General features: G+C 60.3%; 1 protein-coding gene across 1 annotated transcript; it reads left to right on the top strand.

Moving 5' to 3' along the window:
* The first annotated feature begins 516 nt into the window (after window positions 1-516).
* Window positions 517-14,512, top strand: PPRC1 (PPARG related coactivator 1). Its single transcript, XM_066554921.1, has 14 exons — window positions 517-657; window positions 4,430-4,573; window positions 4,692-4,847; window positions 5,237-5,353; window positions 5,727-8,454; window positions 8,868-8,921; window positions 9,302-9,362; window positions 9,710-9,795; window positions 9,962-10,760; window positions 12,846-13,025; window positions 13,190-13,253; window positions 13,470-13,591; window positions 13,727-13,878; window positions 14,181-14,512. The coding sequence occupies exons 1-14, from the start codon at window positions 517-519 to the stop codon at window positions 14,282-14,284; spliced, it is 4,908 nt and encodes a 1,635-aa protein (XP_066411018.1). The 3' UTR covers window positions 14,285-14,512.
* Window positions 14,513-15,009: the final 497 nt, after the last annotated feature.

Genomic DNA, 15,009 nt, shown 5'->3' with positions numbered 1-15,009 from the left:
CAGCAGCTCTGCCCCTGCTTTCCGGAAGCGACGCGCGGGGACGCGCGGGGACGCGCGGGGACGCGCGGGGACGCGCGGGGACGCGCGGGGACGCGCGGGTCGGCCGCGCACACGTGTGCGCCGGCGCCGGCGGGGCCGGGGCGGGCCCGCGGCGCCGCGGGAAAATGCGCGCCTGCCCCGCCCCCAGGGGGCGCTTCCCGCCAGTCCCGCCCGCGCCGCCCCTCCCACCGCGCGTCGCGGGGCCGGGCCGACCCTCCTCGCCCTCGCCCGCCGCAAGGATGGCGGAGAAGCCCGGGGGTCTGCCCGCCCTCAAGATGGCCGCCCGCGCTGCCGGGGCCGGGCGCCCCCTAAGGCTGCTGCCCGCCTCTCGGCGCGCGGCCAGCGGAGAAAGGGTGCGCTCCCGGCGTGCCGCGCGCGGGCGGGGCGGCGCGGGGGTCGCCGGGAGTTGTAGTGCGGGGTGGGCGGCGGTCACGTGGCGCTCTCGGCAGTGGCCGCGCTGGGAGCAGAGGCGCCAAGATGGCGGCGCGGCGGGGCGGAGCGGTGCCCGCCGCCAACGGGGCCGGGGCCGGTGGCGCTGCCGCCGCGGCCGCTCCGCGGGGCCTGGCGAACGGCGGAGCCCTGCGCGAGCCGCCTTTCCGCGCCGGCAGTCCCCTGCAGGTAAGGGGCGGCGGGGCGCGGCGGGCCGTGCCGTGACACGTGGAGGCCGGGCGCGGCTCCCGCGGCCGCTGCACCACGTGTGCCGGAGCGGGCCCGCCGCACCGGCGGCGGGCAGGGGTCGCAACACGGGCCGGCGGCGCCTCTGCTGTTCCCGGAGTGGGGCGCCCTTTCTTTGGGTGGGGGAATGGGGTGCCCGCAGCTCTCCCGCCGGCGTGGGGCGTCGGCGCGGGGAGATTACGGGGTTAGAGGGGCCGCGGCACGGCCACGGGACCCGGCGAGACGGGTGGCTTGGTGTCCCCTGCGGGAGATGACACCCCGGCCTTGGGTAGTGGGGGACAGGGGGATGCCGCTCGCGTCATTCCCCCGTGGTCCTTCCATCCCGGCGCCGCTCTCTGCCACCTGCGGCCGCGGGGAGCTGGGGTTGGCGCGGTTTGGGACACCCGCCGGTTTCGGTGGCAGGAGCTCTATTTGCAGAACGTGGCCCGGGCCGGAGGAGGTTCCCCCAGCCGTACCGAGAGCTTATCCACGGGAAGCGGGGCTTTATTCTTAGTAAGAGGTTTCCGCGCCGGGGCAGGTGTGGGGCGCAGCGCTGCCGCTGTCACCGGCCCCGGTGGGCGCCTGCCGGGGCCGGGCTGGGCGCGGGTGCCCTGCTGTCTGGGTGGGGAGCGCGGGGATGCAGCACCCCGGGAATGGACGCGGGGGCACCTGCGTTGTGCGTTTGTCGGGATTTTTTTGGGGAAGGTCCTAGGCTTCTGCCTCCGTCAGGGTCCTGAGGGGCTGCGGGGGAGACACCCCCATCCCGACCCTGAGCTGGAGGACGCCAAGCCCGCCTCGCCCCTCCCCGACGCGAGCAGAGTGGGCTGCGTATGGGGGAAGAGAGGTGTGTTCCCGCCTGATGCTTTCTGAAAGCAGCGGGGGAATCCAGGGAGCATCCTCTGGCTGTGCCGCGCTGGCCGGGCGGAGCCCCCCGGCTTCCCGGGCTTACCCCGCGCCCTTGCCGGCAGCTCTGGCGCTGTAGGAGCAGCCTTGGCAGCCAGCCGGGGACCATGGCCGCCCTGTGCTCGGGGCGTAGCCGCAGCACGCCGGGCACACGTGTCAGCAGCGGCCTGCGGGGGCCTCCGTTGTCCCTTCCGGGGAGCAGAGCAGCGAGCGCAGTGTACCCTGCGCCGGGTGGGTGCCGGAGGAGCTGGTGGCCTCGCTTAGACTGTGTCCATTGCAAGCAGTCAGCTCCAGTCCCGGTACCCACTCTGGGGCTGTGGGCATCCTCCCTTCTCCCCGGCAGTGCTGGTTGCTTGGGCACAGCGTGGCCAGAGCCGAAGCCTGTCCTTGAACATTCCCGTGACCCTCTTTCCCTGCAGCGTTGCTTAAAGCAAGCACAGGGAGCTGTGAAGGAAGGCACGGCGGGTTCCCCCCTTCCCTCCGGGCTAGGAGTGACAGGGGTCTCTGGCAGGGCGGAGCGCGGGCAGGGACGCTGGAGCAGGCTGGGCTGGTTCGTACCCCCGCCCCGACGCACAAGCGATGCTCGAGTGATGACGGCTGCAGGAGGTGCCCGTCCCCAGGTGGATCAAAGGGAATCCTGGGGGAACACAGCCCAGGCCGGTGACTCACGGCTGTGAGACTCCTTGTTGCAAGGCGCTGAGTCAAGGGAGTCGAGGAAGGCATGGGAGATTGCCCGCCCTCCCTCCCGGGCTGCGGGAAGGAGCCACAGGAAGAGGCCATTTGAGTGGGAGGGTTTTACTTCCCTCCCTCCTAATGTCCAGCGCTGATCACAGCTGGAAACCTTTTATTACATGTTTTCTTTGGGGAGAGCCGCCCTGTGGCCAGATGAGCAGGGCTGTGCAGCCCCGGGGTGTCCTTCGGATCCCTTTGCCATCTACAGGCAGGGGTCAGATGGTCCCTGCGTCCCTGGGTTGCTGATGCTCCATCCTGCTGGCTCCTTCGGTGGCCCGGGTACCTCTGCCTGCCGGTCACCGCTGACTCAGGGTTGCACTCGGGGCTGGGCGTGTGAGCCTGGATGTCCTCCCAGTATCTGCGTGAGGATTGGTCGGGAATCGCAGCCAGGCTGCGCCTAGAGGGCTGCCAGCAGGCTCTGCGCTGCGCTCTGACCAGCAGCCAGCACCGGCGAGGGAGGGGACTGGGGATGCTGAGCAGGGAAACTGCTCTAAAACTGCTCCATAGCCTGAACTGCATGATGGGCTGGAGTGGTGCCCTGGTGTCACTGGTGGGCTCCACTTCCAGGCAGAGGGCCCTGGAACAGGCTGGTCTGGGCTGGCAGCCTGTCTGCTGAGCCCCAAACCACTGCAGACTCCTGGTCCTTAGGGTGTCATGTCACAGACTGGGGGAATTTGGGATAGGTAGCTTTGGGGCATTGCTGTGGATGTCCTGGCTTTGATTCTCAGCCTGGTATTGGGGTGCCTGTGTTCTGGGGTTGCACAGGGCTCCTGGCTGTGCTGTGGCCAGGAGCTGCTGCTTAGTCTTATCAGAGGAAGTCTCTGAAGAGCCCCAGGGACCAGGGGTTTGGGCACGTGGCTTTGGTGCTGTTGTATTTTAGAAACATCTATTTCGTGAAATGCCTGCTGTCTCTCTGGTGCAGTTTACTGCTTGCTAGAAGAGGATTTCAAAGTATTAGCAGATTCTCTCTAGGGACAAGGTACAATTTGTTCTACATGGGCACAGGCTCACGCAGGCTCTGGTACCTACATGAAACAGAGGTGAACTGCATCATATGTGCATCCCCCAAGGTTCGGCTGTATTCTCACGGTGCTGGTGCTGCTCCAAGGGCAGGAAGATGGGTCACAGCCTGCTCCTGGCTAGCTTTGGGAGGGAGGTGTACTCTCCCAGGGCTCTGTCCTTGGTGCCCTTATCTTCCCAGCCTCCATTATCTCTCAGCCTAAGCCCATCTACAAACAGGAATTCGCATCCTGTCTCGTGCCGGTGGCCTGCGCCACTGCTCTGCTCTGTGTGTCCTGTGGCTCTGCTCAACTGGGGGCTGCAGCCCCTTCCCTTGCCCAGCATCTGGCTTTTCCTGGCTGTCCTGCAGCATGGCTGTGTGACACCCTGGAGTGCAGTGCAAAACTTTCTTGAAGTTACCCAAGCATCCCTGGAGGTGGCTGGGGGACTGGAAAGGATGTGGGGTTGGGAATTTGGAGGAGGAAGAGTAACAAAGCTGGTTTGGTCCTGGATTGCAAGCACAGACCATGTCCTCTCGTAGCCTGCAGCAGAGGTATTGGGGTAGGGCTCCAGCAGTGGCAGCTGGCTGCACCCCTCTTGCTGACTCCTGCACTTTTGTTATGAGTTTCGTAATGGTTTTGGGCTTATCTGAAGCACCAACAGCCGGAATTGGAGGAGCGCGTGACAGTCCATGAGGTGGCTGGAGCTGGCCTGTCCCCTCCCTGTCCTGCAGGACCATGTGTGGTGTTGGGTAGAGCCTGGTGTTTTATCCATTCATCTTTCCCAGTCATGCAGCTGCAGAGTGAATCAGGCAGAAATTTTCAGTGTGCAGGCATCCTGGGTAATTGGAAGGGTCTTGGGCTGAAAGCAGCACAGGCCTTTGTGCAGTGGACTCTCCTGAAAGCAAGGAGGAAGGTCCCCTGTGCCACCTTCTGACCTGCAGCTGCGTCCCACCTGCTTCCCCTGCGTGTTCAGGGTGCTGGGGGTCCCCAGCCACTGTTTGCAGCACAGGCTGTTCACAGCCCGTGTGTACTGTGAGGAAATCAGTGCTGGTAGTGGGGCTGTGCAAAGTGTTTACCTGGCTCCCCATGCTCCTCAACAGTGCTTTTCCCTTGAGGACGATGACCTGAACTTAACATCGTTGGATGCAGAGACCATCTTAGAGGCTGAAGAGATCCTGGGCACAATGCAGAACTATCTTGACTCCTCTGTGATCTCCATCATTGAGGATCTTTCTCTGAGTGAGGTGGGAGCTCACACACAGATGTGGGATGTGGCATGGGTGGGGGTGATGGCAGTGTCCTCAGTGTCCAGGTCTTAGGGCTGTGTCCCATCGCCCTCTGAGACCGTCCCTACCCTTGCAGCAGAGCAAGGCCTGCCTGGATGCACAGAATGAGCTGTCCCTGCTGACTGCCATCACAGAGATCCTGGACAGCACAGATGATGAGACCTTGTCCCCCTTTGACACCATCATGGATGCAGAGCTGCTGACCTCACCTCGTGAGCGGGAGAATACCTCGGTAAGTCGGGGGCAGATGCAGCCTGACCCCAGAGCCCATGGGAAGATGCTCTGGCAGGGCTCTGCTAGGTCCTAGCATGACGGTGTCCTGAAGTAGTAGGACCCTGGTCCCCAGTACCCTGAGATGTACTCTCATGACAGTTCCAATGTGAGGAAGTGCTCTGGAGGGCCATGCGTCCCCCTTGAGTCTTTATAAAGAGCCGGAGTTGTGCCAGAGGCTTTGAGGAGCAGCATGTCCCCAGTGGGAGCTGTGTGCAGTGTGGGTGAAACAGGGCTGTTTGCTCTTGGGCTTTGTGGGGTGAAGTGTGTGAGCATTGTGGGGCTGGGGGTGGCCTGTCCTCTCCAGCAGCATAGACCTGCCACTGTCTAATCTTCTGTCCATCTTTCCAGTTTCAGAAGTTTCTCACCTTATCCCGCCCATTGCTGGAGTGTGAGAGCCCTACCCTGGAGCAGCCTAAGGCTCTCAGGCCTCTCAGCAGCAGCAGCAGTGTCTCTGTGGTTGGGAAGGTGAGCAGCTGAGCAGGGCAAGCTGAAGCAGCACTATTGGGGTGGTGCTGGGATAACTGCCTCTGCTGCAGCCCCTAGCCCCGGCCTTCCCTCCTGGCACAGGCATCCTTTCCCTGAGACGATGCTTTTGCAAGGTACCAGTGGCAGTGGGAGCAGGGTCTGCCTCATGTGGTGGGTGCCAGGGACTGAGGATGCTCCCATAGGAGCGTCAGATTTCCAGCTCTGTTGTGTTTTACTGGGCAGGTCAGATGTGTCCCAGCTTTTTGTCAGCCATGGGGCTTTGCTGTAAAATTGCAGCAAACCCAGTTGGCTCTCTTGGGGGACTGCTGCTAAAAACTCAGGAGCTGATGTTTGCTGTGATCCCCCTTCCCAGACTGACACAGATGTGGCCTGGGACCGTGCTACTCATGGCCTCGAGGACCCAGTGCTGCCAAAGAAGCAAGTCTGCAGTACCCCGAGAGTGGAGAGGAAGGTGAGCTGGCACCGAGCCCGAGAGCAGCCCCTGCCACAGCGCAGTGATGGGGAGGAAGAAGAGGAAGAGGCTGCCTTGAGCCTGGAGCTAGACAGAAGCATGGAAGCTGTGAATTTCTGTGTGAGCGAGACAGGGGCAGTGCTGGAGGAGCATGAAGACCCCTGTATCATCAACACAGGTGATGTATCCCTGAGTGAGCTGGTGAAGTCCATGCACCCCTACTGCCTGCCCACCTTCACTGTGTGCCTGGACCCTGACACAGAGCCTGTGGCCAAGGAGCTTCTGAGCAGTCCTGTCTTGCTGGAAATTGTGCCTGGAGAGGGAGAGAGTGTGGAGATCCCTGTGGTTCTGCAGCCCTTGACTCCCAACTCCGCTGACATGGAGCCCCAACTCCTGGGAGTAGAGGAGACTACCGGTGAGTCAATCCCAGAAGATCGTGGGAAGCTGCCAGGAGCTCCAACCCAGGAAAATAGGTTGGAAGAGGAGAAGGAGGAAAAACTGCCTGGGAAGGAGCCTTCACGCACTACCCCAGAGGCCACCTCCCCACTGGAGACAGCAGCACCTGGTGCCTCAGGTCCCAACAAGAGCTCCTGCCACAGCACAGAAGCCCCAGCAGGTGGAAAACGTGAATGCTCTGAGAAGGGGCGGGGCCGTGAGAGAGCAAGGAAGAGTCGGAAAAAGAAAGCAGAGGAGGACCAAAGCAAGCAGGCCAGGCCTGGCAGGGACTGTGTAGCCCACCGGCTCCGTTCCGCTGGCTCTGGACAGCCCCATGCCCAGCCAGCCGTCAGCAGGCAGCGGGCAGAGTGTCCCTCTGTTCAGGTCTCAGACTTCCTGGCACAGCAGCTGGAGCGAGCCCGGAAGGAGGGGCAGATGGAGCTGCATGCTGAGCGGGCACCTCGGCCCCGGGGCAGGCCTCAGAGCACAGCAGGGGCCTTGCTGCCCAAGAAGGTGAAGCAGGAGCTGCAGAAGGAGCCGGCACCAGAAACCGTGAATGTGGCCCTGGAGAAGAACAAGACTCTGATGTCCCTGGAGAAGACTGCACCAAGCGTGGAGGGGCAGCCAGCAGCTGCATGTCCCAGCCCGACAGACCAGGCTGAGGGCCAGGGAGATGTGCAGCCATCTGCCGGACAGAGCAGTGGGGTCTCAGAGGCTGCCTCTCAGCTCCCAGAGCAAGGTGTTGGGCTGGAGCCTGCCCAGAGGGTGCCAGCAGCAGAACCAAGTGAGGGCCTGCCTAAGGAAGCCAAACCCAAGGCCCTGAGCCTGCGTGAGTACCGCATCCGCATGCTGCACCGTCAGCCCAGCGCGGGTGGCAGCCAGGAAGGCAAGAAGCAAGTGGCCAGCAAGTGGCCCAGTGTCCCTGAGCCTCCGACAGAGCTGGCGGAGATCCCCTGCCTGGTGTCACCCATGCGCTCCGCCACAGAGGCAGACATTGCTCAGAAGGGACCAGACAAACCCTCCAGCCCTGCTGCTGTCCCTTCTCCTGCCAGCAAAGGTCCCACCGCACTGACTTCAGCCCCAGCACCTGCCACAGCTCCACCACCGCCATCAGCACCAATGCCTTTTGTCGCACCAAACGTGCCCCCAGCTGCTGGGGTGGCTCCCACTGGGATGCCGCCAGGCTCTGCCGGTGCTTATGCCCTTTACCCACCAGTGCCTTCCTGGCCCTGCTTCAGCCCGCAGCCCATGGGCTGCCATGGTTTGCCCCCACCACCCAGTGCCAGCTCCTCCAGTGCTTTTCACGTGGTGCCTGGCCTCCCGCCTCCAGCCATGGCCTGGCCCCCTCCACCTTTGCCACCCCCGCCTCCATTTGGCCCAGGTGGCCCCTATGCCCCAGTTGGGTGGGCACCACCATCCTACTGGCCTGGAATCCCCGTGCCACCTCCGGTGCCTTCCCTTGCGTACAGGGACCCTGGAGCAGCCATGCAGGCCACCACTGCCTTCCCAGCTGGCAGCCACCCTGGCACAGGCCCTCTGCATGGGCAGTCTCCTGCTGCCCCTATGCTCAGCTGCCCAGAGCCACCAGCCTTCCCTGCCCAGTCACCTGCTGCCCCGAGCAGCGAGATGGGGCCTGCAGGTGGCCCGGCCAGGCCGGCGGCTGGCAGGGTGTCAGATCCCAGGAGGCAGGCACGGCTGGCAGGAGAGAGCTCCCTCCCCAAGGCCCCTCTGGCCCCAGCCCCAGCCCCCTCAGCTGCCACTGCCCAGCCCAGCAGGGTCCCTCCTGCAGTGCCAGTCCCCCAGGCTGTCCCCACCCAGCCTCCAGAGGAGTCCCAAGCTGCAACTCCCAACCAGCTCCCAAAGGTCCCCCCAGCTGCCGTCTGCTGCCCAGCAGAGGTGTCTCCTGCCCCTGTTGGGGAGTCCCCTGGCACCCATGCCACAGAGAAGGCTGTAGAGCCAGGGAAGGAGGCAGCGGAGAAAGCCCCGTTGGAGCCCAAGGCAGCTGCCGGGCAGGAGGTGCCTGGCCAAAAATCCACCTCCCAGGCTGTGGCACCACCACGGAAAGCAGGTCGAGAGAGCAGCCTTCCCACCAAGGCACCCACTGTGCGGCCATGGAGGCACCAGCCACTCCTCAGCTCAGCCCAGCCCAGAGACAGCAGCAAGGACATTGTGCAAGCCTTCATCAGCGAGATCGGTGAGTGGGAGGGCTGCAGGACGCTGGGTTGAGTGTCAGCAGCCAGCAAGGCTGCAGTGCTGCCGGCAGCCTGGGTAGCAGGACCGGTTCCTGGCACTTCTGGGGGTGAGGGTGGCAAAGCCTTGCCCACAGGCTTGCAGTCTCTTCCCAGTACTCTGCTGGGATGTTGCCTGCAATGGATGGTTTGGGCTGGCTGTCCTGAAACTACTTCCTTCTGGGACTGCAGAGCTGGCAGCTCCTGTCCATCTGGGAGACACAGAGCTGCTGCAGGCTCTGTTACTGCTTTTCCTCCCCAGTGTTTGTCCCACCATCCAGGGAGGCTGATGCAGGGGGAGAATGGGGTTGGGGTGCATCACTGTGGTGCTGGGGGAATTCTAGCTGATCTGACTTGCTGTGCTTTCTCCCTGGCTCAGGGATTGAAGCCACCGACCTGTCCAGCCTGCTGGAGCAGTTTGAGAAGTCTGAAGGTGCGGATCTGGCATGCCATCCCCTGCAGGGCTCCCTCCGTGCCATGCTGGCCTCCCTGGGCTGTCCATGCTCCCTGTGTCAGCGTGGTAGTGGGAGGGCTGTGATGCTGCTGCCTGTGGGCTCGTGTTACCCTGCCTGGGTGTTTTTGTCCTGCGGCTCTCTCTGCCTCCATCTCCTTGGCCTGTGGAAATATCTGGGGGTCCCCATGGCAACCAAAGGGGTGGTGAAGAGTCTGTGAAGGAAAAAGGATGTGCAGCTCCTATCTTGAGGGAGCTGAGTTTCAGGAGCTGTGCTCTTCCAAGCTGTTCCTGGGGTGCTTTGTTGACCCTGTCCTTCAGCCCTACTTATTGCCACTCTCACCTACCTGTTCTCTTTTCAGCCAAGAAGGAGGAAACTCCTGTACAGCCCCCTGAGGAAAGGCAGCTGACAGGGAGCTCTGGGTGAGTATCAAAACCTTGGCAGCTGGTGCCCAGCATGGAGCCCAGCAGAGCAAGGGCACAGGGCAGCTTTCAGTCCTGGCAGGATTTGAAGTGTGGTGGCGCTGTGTCCATTGGCCCAGGAGGGGCTGAGCTTTTTGCTGGACTGGGACAGAGCTGGCACTTAGGGAAAAACTGGGACAAGCAGTGATGGGCATGACAAGGCTGTGCAAGTTTTATCCTTGCAGCACTCTTGGATCCTCTGTCCTCGTGAGCTGGCCAGTGGGGCAGATTGAGTGGGTGCCCCAGGCTTGGGGAGTGGGGCTGGGTTTTGCTTGCTGTGTTTGACAAAGCTCTTTTCCCATTCTCAGACCTGAGACCCAGCAGGAAGCACCAACCCAGCAGGACAGGAAGCCCCCAGATGGGCTGCAGGCCTCTGAGCTGGCCAATGTGGCAGGTAAAGAATACTTGGGACAAGGGAGGGTAGTGTGCCATGTCGTGGCAGGGCTGTTGTGTGTCTGGGGGGACATCTTGGGGAGTGAGAGGGGCTGGGATATGAGGGAGCCCCAGCTGGTGGGTTGCAGCAAAGGGCTGCTCTTGTAAGTGTTCTGGTGCTCTCCCAGGCCTCACGCCCCCAGCGACACCTCCTCACCAGCTCTGGAAGCCTTTGCCTGCTGTCTCACTGCTGGCCAAGACCAAGTCACCTGGGTCCATGCCCCAGGAAGGGCCCCAGAAGTCAACCAAGCTAATGAAAACCAAGCCACTGCTCCCAAACAAGATCCAGGTGAAGAGCATGGTGCCAGCCCCTGCCAGCACAGCCCCCAGCCATGTCTGCTCGGGAGACCACGACTACTGCATCCTGGGTGCACCGCAGCCCGAGAGCAGCAATAGCCCTGGCACGCAGCCCCCTGCTGAAGGTGGCTCCCGCTGGAATGTCAAACACCACTGGGACATCACTATCAAACCCATCTCCTCCTTAACCAAACGGACGCTGGACCAACCTGAGCCCACCCCACCAGCCCCCGACACCGCCATGGGGCACAGCCCGGAGCCCCTGGGGATGGCCTCCCCAGCTCCCCTGGATTATCGGACTACCATCCCCAACAAGGCCACCACTGGGTGCAGCAGTCCCCCCACCTCAGTGCTCCTGTCTCCAGCTGCATCCCCCTGCCGGGAGCAGGAGGTGCGGACTCCCAGTGCCCAGCCCAGCCATGCTGCTGCCAAGAGGTCCCTGCGCTGCTACCGGAGACCCCAGGACTCACCCAGCCCCTCTACCGACAGCTGGAGGGCTGGCCGGAGCCGTGCCAGCCGTTCTTTCAGCTCCAGTTCGGATGGAGCTAGCGAGTCCTCATCTTCATCTTCATCCTCGTCCTCCCGGTCCCGGTCACGGTCGCTCTCCCCACCTCCCAAGCGGTGGCGAAGGTAAGCAGCAGATTGTTGCTTGCTCTTGAGGAGTGTCTTGGTTTGAAAAGACAGGTGTCTGATAAGGAGGGCAGGAGCCTCTCTTGAAATGTAAACCCCCTCACTCCAAATTATTATAATTTTGAAATTAAGGGGCTCTCAGGCAAAGATATGGGAATAGGAATAACAGTTCTTAACTAGGAAAATTAAAATAAAAATGCAGTAATACAAAAAAACACTGACAGAGTCAGAATACAACCTCATTGAATGGTGGCTGCTGTCCTCCTGGAGTGACAGGTGTGGGTGGTTCTGTTGAAGCAGCGATCCTGTAGAAGGGTGTAGTTTTCCTCTGAAGGTCCAGTGGTGGTGTAGATGGGCCTGGTCTTCCTCTGGGAATCCTGTGGGAAAAGGCTCCCCTGGGTTTCCAAATATCAGATTTTTCTTTAGGTAGGAATGCTTGGCTCCTCCCCCTGGGTGGAGCATCTCACAATGGGATGATGTAATTTTATGCAGCGAGTCAATGGCCCATTAACTGGAGATATTTCCCTGGATGGAGGATGGGTCATGGAGGAGATAAAGAACACTGCTCCACCTGGTTTCAACAGGTGATGATAGAATACCTGTAGTATTTCTGGTTACATCTTTCACTGCAACCTAAAACAGGCAGTTGTCCAGTGGCTGGTCTTTTGCAAGAGCCCAGACACATCTTTATGGTCCTACTTAGATGGCTGGATTTGATGCTTTTGTCCTTGCGACCCTTCTGAAGAGATGTTTGGCTCACAGAGGGTGGGGGAGCTGCAGCAACACGCTGCCCATCCAGTTCTGGCTGAAGCCCACATCTGGGCCCATATGCCTGCAAAGCCACCACTGAGCCAGACTTCCCTACTTCTGGAACATCCAAACCATGTTACAAGTCCTTGGCTGCATCTTTGCTTTTGGATGCTTTTTCTGGAGTATTACAGCAAGTGTTCATATTTGTGCTGTGGGGCTGTTGCAGCCCTTGGTATTAGAAGTGAGAGGAGCCACAGTGGAGCTCCCCAAGGAGCTGCTGGAGGCAAGCAGGGAAAAACCTGTCTGGCTTGGCTGCCTCAGGGGCTCCCTGTTCTCTTTATGCAGGTGGCTGTGTAGGAAAGTGGGACAGCTTGGATTCTGTGGGATGCATTTCTTTTGGAGTCCTTGTGCATCTGAATGATGTGTAGCCTGTCCAGCTGGGCTGGGAGGCACTGGAGGTAGTGAAGGGTTTCTCTTTCTGTCGTTCTCTTGATGTTCAGCCAGTTCTGGAGATGTCCCTGGGCATGAGGGGCCTGTCCAACCAAGACCTCTTCATTGATAGCCAGTAAATGCAGAGGCTGGATCTGGAAAGAGCAGATATAAAAGTGCCATGTTCCATGGATGTGCAGCTTGGGGATTGTGAAGCAACACATCTGGCTTGGCTTTCCAGCAAATCAGCTGGCCATGTGCTGGAAAATGTCCCCATGTACTGTGCCACCCTGATTTGCTGTCTTCCAGGAGAATGTGGCATAGGAATATGTAGCCAAGCCAGGCAGCATGCCCTGCCAGGGTTTGCCCGTGGCAGGGACCACTTATGGCCAGCATGTCTGGAGAGTGACTGTGCTCCTGGCTGGACAAAGCAGAGCTTAATCCCAGCTGTGTTTTGGTCCTGCTGTCCTTAAGGTTTCCCTGGCCCTGCTGGAGAAGCTCTTGCAGTCTCTGTCCACATGGCTGTTGAGCACGAGGTGGATATAGTGTTGTCCTGTGCATTGTGTGGGGCTCAGCACAGAAATCCCAGCCTTTTCTGAGCCCTCCCAGGCACAGCCCTCCCAGGCACAGCCCTCCCAGGGCTCACAGTTCCCCATGACTATTTCTTGGAAGCTGTGCCTCCTATGAGCCTGCTCTCTTTTCTCTGTGGCATTGGGAACCAAATGGAGCAACATTTCTGTAGTGTTGCTGCTCTGGCAGTCTTGGGCAGAGGCTTCCCCATGCTGGGGATGGGTCCTGTCCGAGTGGGATGCTGAATACCGTGGGGACAATGGATATATTTTCCTGCTTTGGAGCCTTATGATGCTGGACAAAGGGAGAGCTCAGCTGTATCTCTTCTTCCCCCAGGTACCGCTCAAGATGTTCCCACAGCTCCCACAGTTCCTCTCACTCCAGCTGTGGGTCATGTGGCAGGTCCCGGGACAGGTCCTCATCCTCATCGTCAACATCCTCCTACTCATCCAGGTCCACATCCCGCAGCCAGTCCCGCTCCCCCTCGCCCCGTGGGAGGAGTAGCAGGTGGAGAAGGTGAGCGTGAACTCTCACAGGGTGTGAACTCTCCCCAACCCATCTCCCAGCCTTCTGTGGAGGAAGGATAGACCCATTCCTTCAAGATCTCCCTTGTGTTTGGGATCACTCTTCTGACATCCCCATGATTCCATAGCTCATGTGTCTGGTTTCTGCCCTGACAGATACAGCTATGATGCACAGGACCACTACCAAAGGCAGAGGATCCTCCAGAAGGAACGTGCAATAGTGAGTGATGGAGGGCTGGGAATCTGGGACTGGAAATTTGGGGGTTCACAGCCCCCCTGTCATTTCAGAAACAGAGGGGGTTTCTGTATGGGGGTGCAGCCTTGCCAGCAGCATTGCTGGGAGGCCCTGGCCAAGGCACAGTGTGGTGGGAGGCCATGCAGGGAGGGTGTTCTGTGCGAGAGGTCCTGCTCATGGATGGGGCATCCCTGTCCGCAGGAGGAGCGGCGAGTTGTGTTTATCGGCAAGATCCCCAGCAGGATGACACGGTCAGAGCTGCGGCACCGCTTCTCTGTCTTTGGGGACATTGAGGAGTGTACCCTGCATTTCCGCTCCGAGGGGTAAGAGCTATGGGGAGATGGGTCAGTCCCTTCTCAGGGATGACTCCTCTTGGCCCTTTTCCCATTACTCAAGGGGATGTTGCAGACCAAGGGGGGACAAACATAACTGTTGCTGCTGGTCTCCTCCAATGTCAGGGATAACTATGGCTTTGTCACCTACCGGTATGCTGAGGAAGCCTTTGCTGCCATTGAGAGTGGGCACAAGCTGCGGCGCCCAGACGAGCAGCCCTTCGACCTGTGCTTTGGTGGCCGCAGGCAGTTCTGCAGGAGGAACTATGCTGACTTGGGTGAGTTGCACAACCTCCAAGTTGGGGGTTGGCCTCCCTGGGTCCTTCTCTTCTTTCCAGAGGCATAGGAGTCCCCATCCTTGGGGTCAGTCAGAGTTGGCAGCAGAGCTGCATCCAGGAACTGTCCTGCCCTGAAGGATTGAATGGGGGCTCCCTGTCTCTCCAGCACTGTGTTGGAGGCCGGCCCAATTCTGGGTCTAGAGGCTGGCAGGTGAAACAAGATAAGAAATTTGCTGTGGGAATGGCCAGAACTGTGCCATTGTTTCCATGAGCTCAAGACAGCCTCTCCCCATCTCTTCCAGATTCAAACCGTGAGGATTTTGACCCAGCTCCTGTCAAGAGCAAGTTTGACTCCCTGGACTTTGACACTCTGCTGCGGCAGGCACAGCGCAGCCTGCGGAGGTAGCGGCAGGCAAGGCGGAGCACCCGCCCCCACTTTTATACTCAAATACAAAAGGCAAAAAAAGAATGGAGAGAGAGATGAGATTTTTAATAAAATGAAAAAGGAAAAAAATTTGTTTTATAACCAATATTTAAGGAGGATGGTTCATTGGCCTTCAACTGGAGCAGTCCAGGCAAGTCGCAGCCCTGGGCTTGCCCCAGACATATAATAAATACGGATGCCCAAACAGCAGCACTGCCTTGTTTCCTCTTTTGCATGGGCTATTCCCAGGTGTGGGCTTAGGCTGTGCCCCCCTCAAGACCCCAGGGACTCTGCCTGTGGTATGGCCCCATCAAATGTTGCACAGGTCATAGACTGGGCACAGGAGTGGGATTTTTGGGGAGAGTGGGGCAGGATTGAGGTCACCGAGTGTGTGACTGTCATCATGGCAGCCTGCAATGGCCTGGCACGGGGTGAATGCCTCTCTGAGGACCCCTCTGACAGTCTCTTGGGCTCTGCTGGACTGCAGGACTTGGCACCCCGAGGCTCCCAGCCGTTTTGGGGCCACTTGCACCGCCCGCAATGGCCACGGCGGGGCAGTGCAAGATGCTCCACCGCCGCTCCCAGCAGTGGGCTGGGAACCGGCTCAGCCCTCAGCCAGAGCTCGGGCAGGGCTCTGCTCGCTCCGAGCCCACTGCCCTTCGAGCCTGCTTCTTGGTATTGCTCCGGCTCGCCAGAAACAGAGGGGA

Source organism: Molothrus aeneus, chromosome 8 (genome assembly GCF_037042795.1).
Source record: "Molothrus aeneus isolate 106 chromosome 8, BPBGC_Maene_1.0, whole genome shotgun sequence".
In the NCBI taxonomy this organism is placed as follows: domain Eukaryota; kingdom Metazoa; phylum Chordata; class Aves; order Passeriformes; family Icteridae; genus Molothrus; species Molothrus aeneus.
The sequence above is the reverse complement of the archived record's forward strand: the minus strand, read 5'-3'. Positions and strand labels throughout refer to the sequence as shown.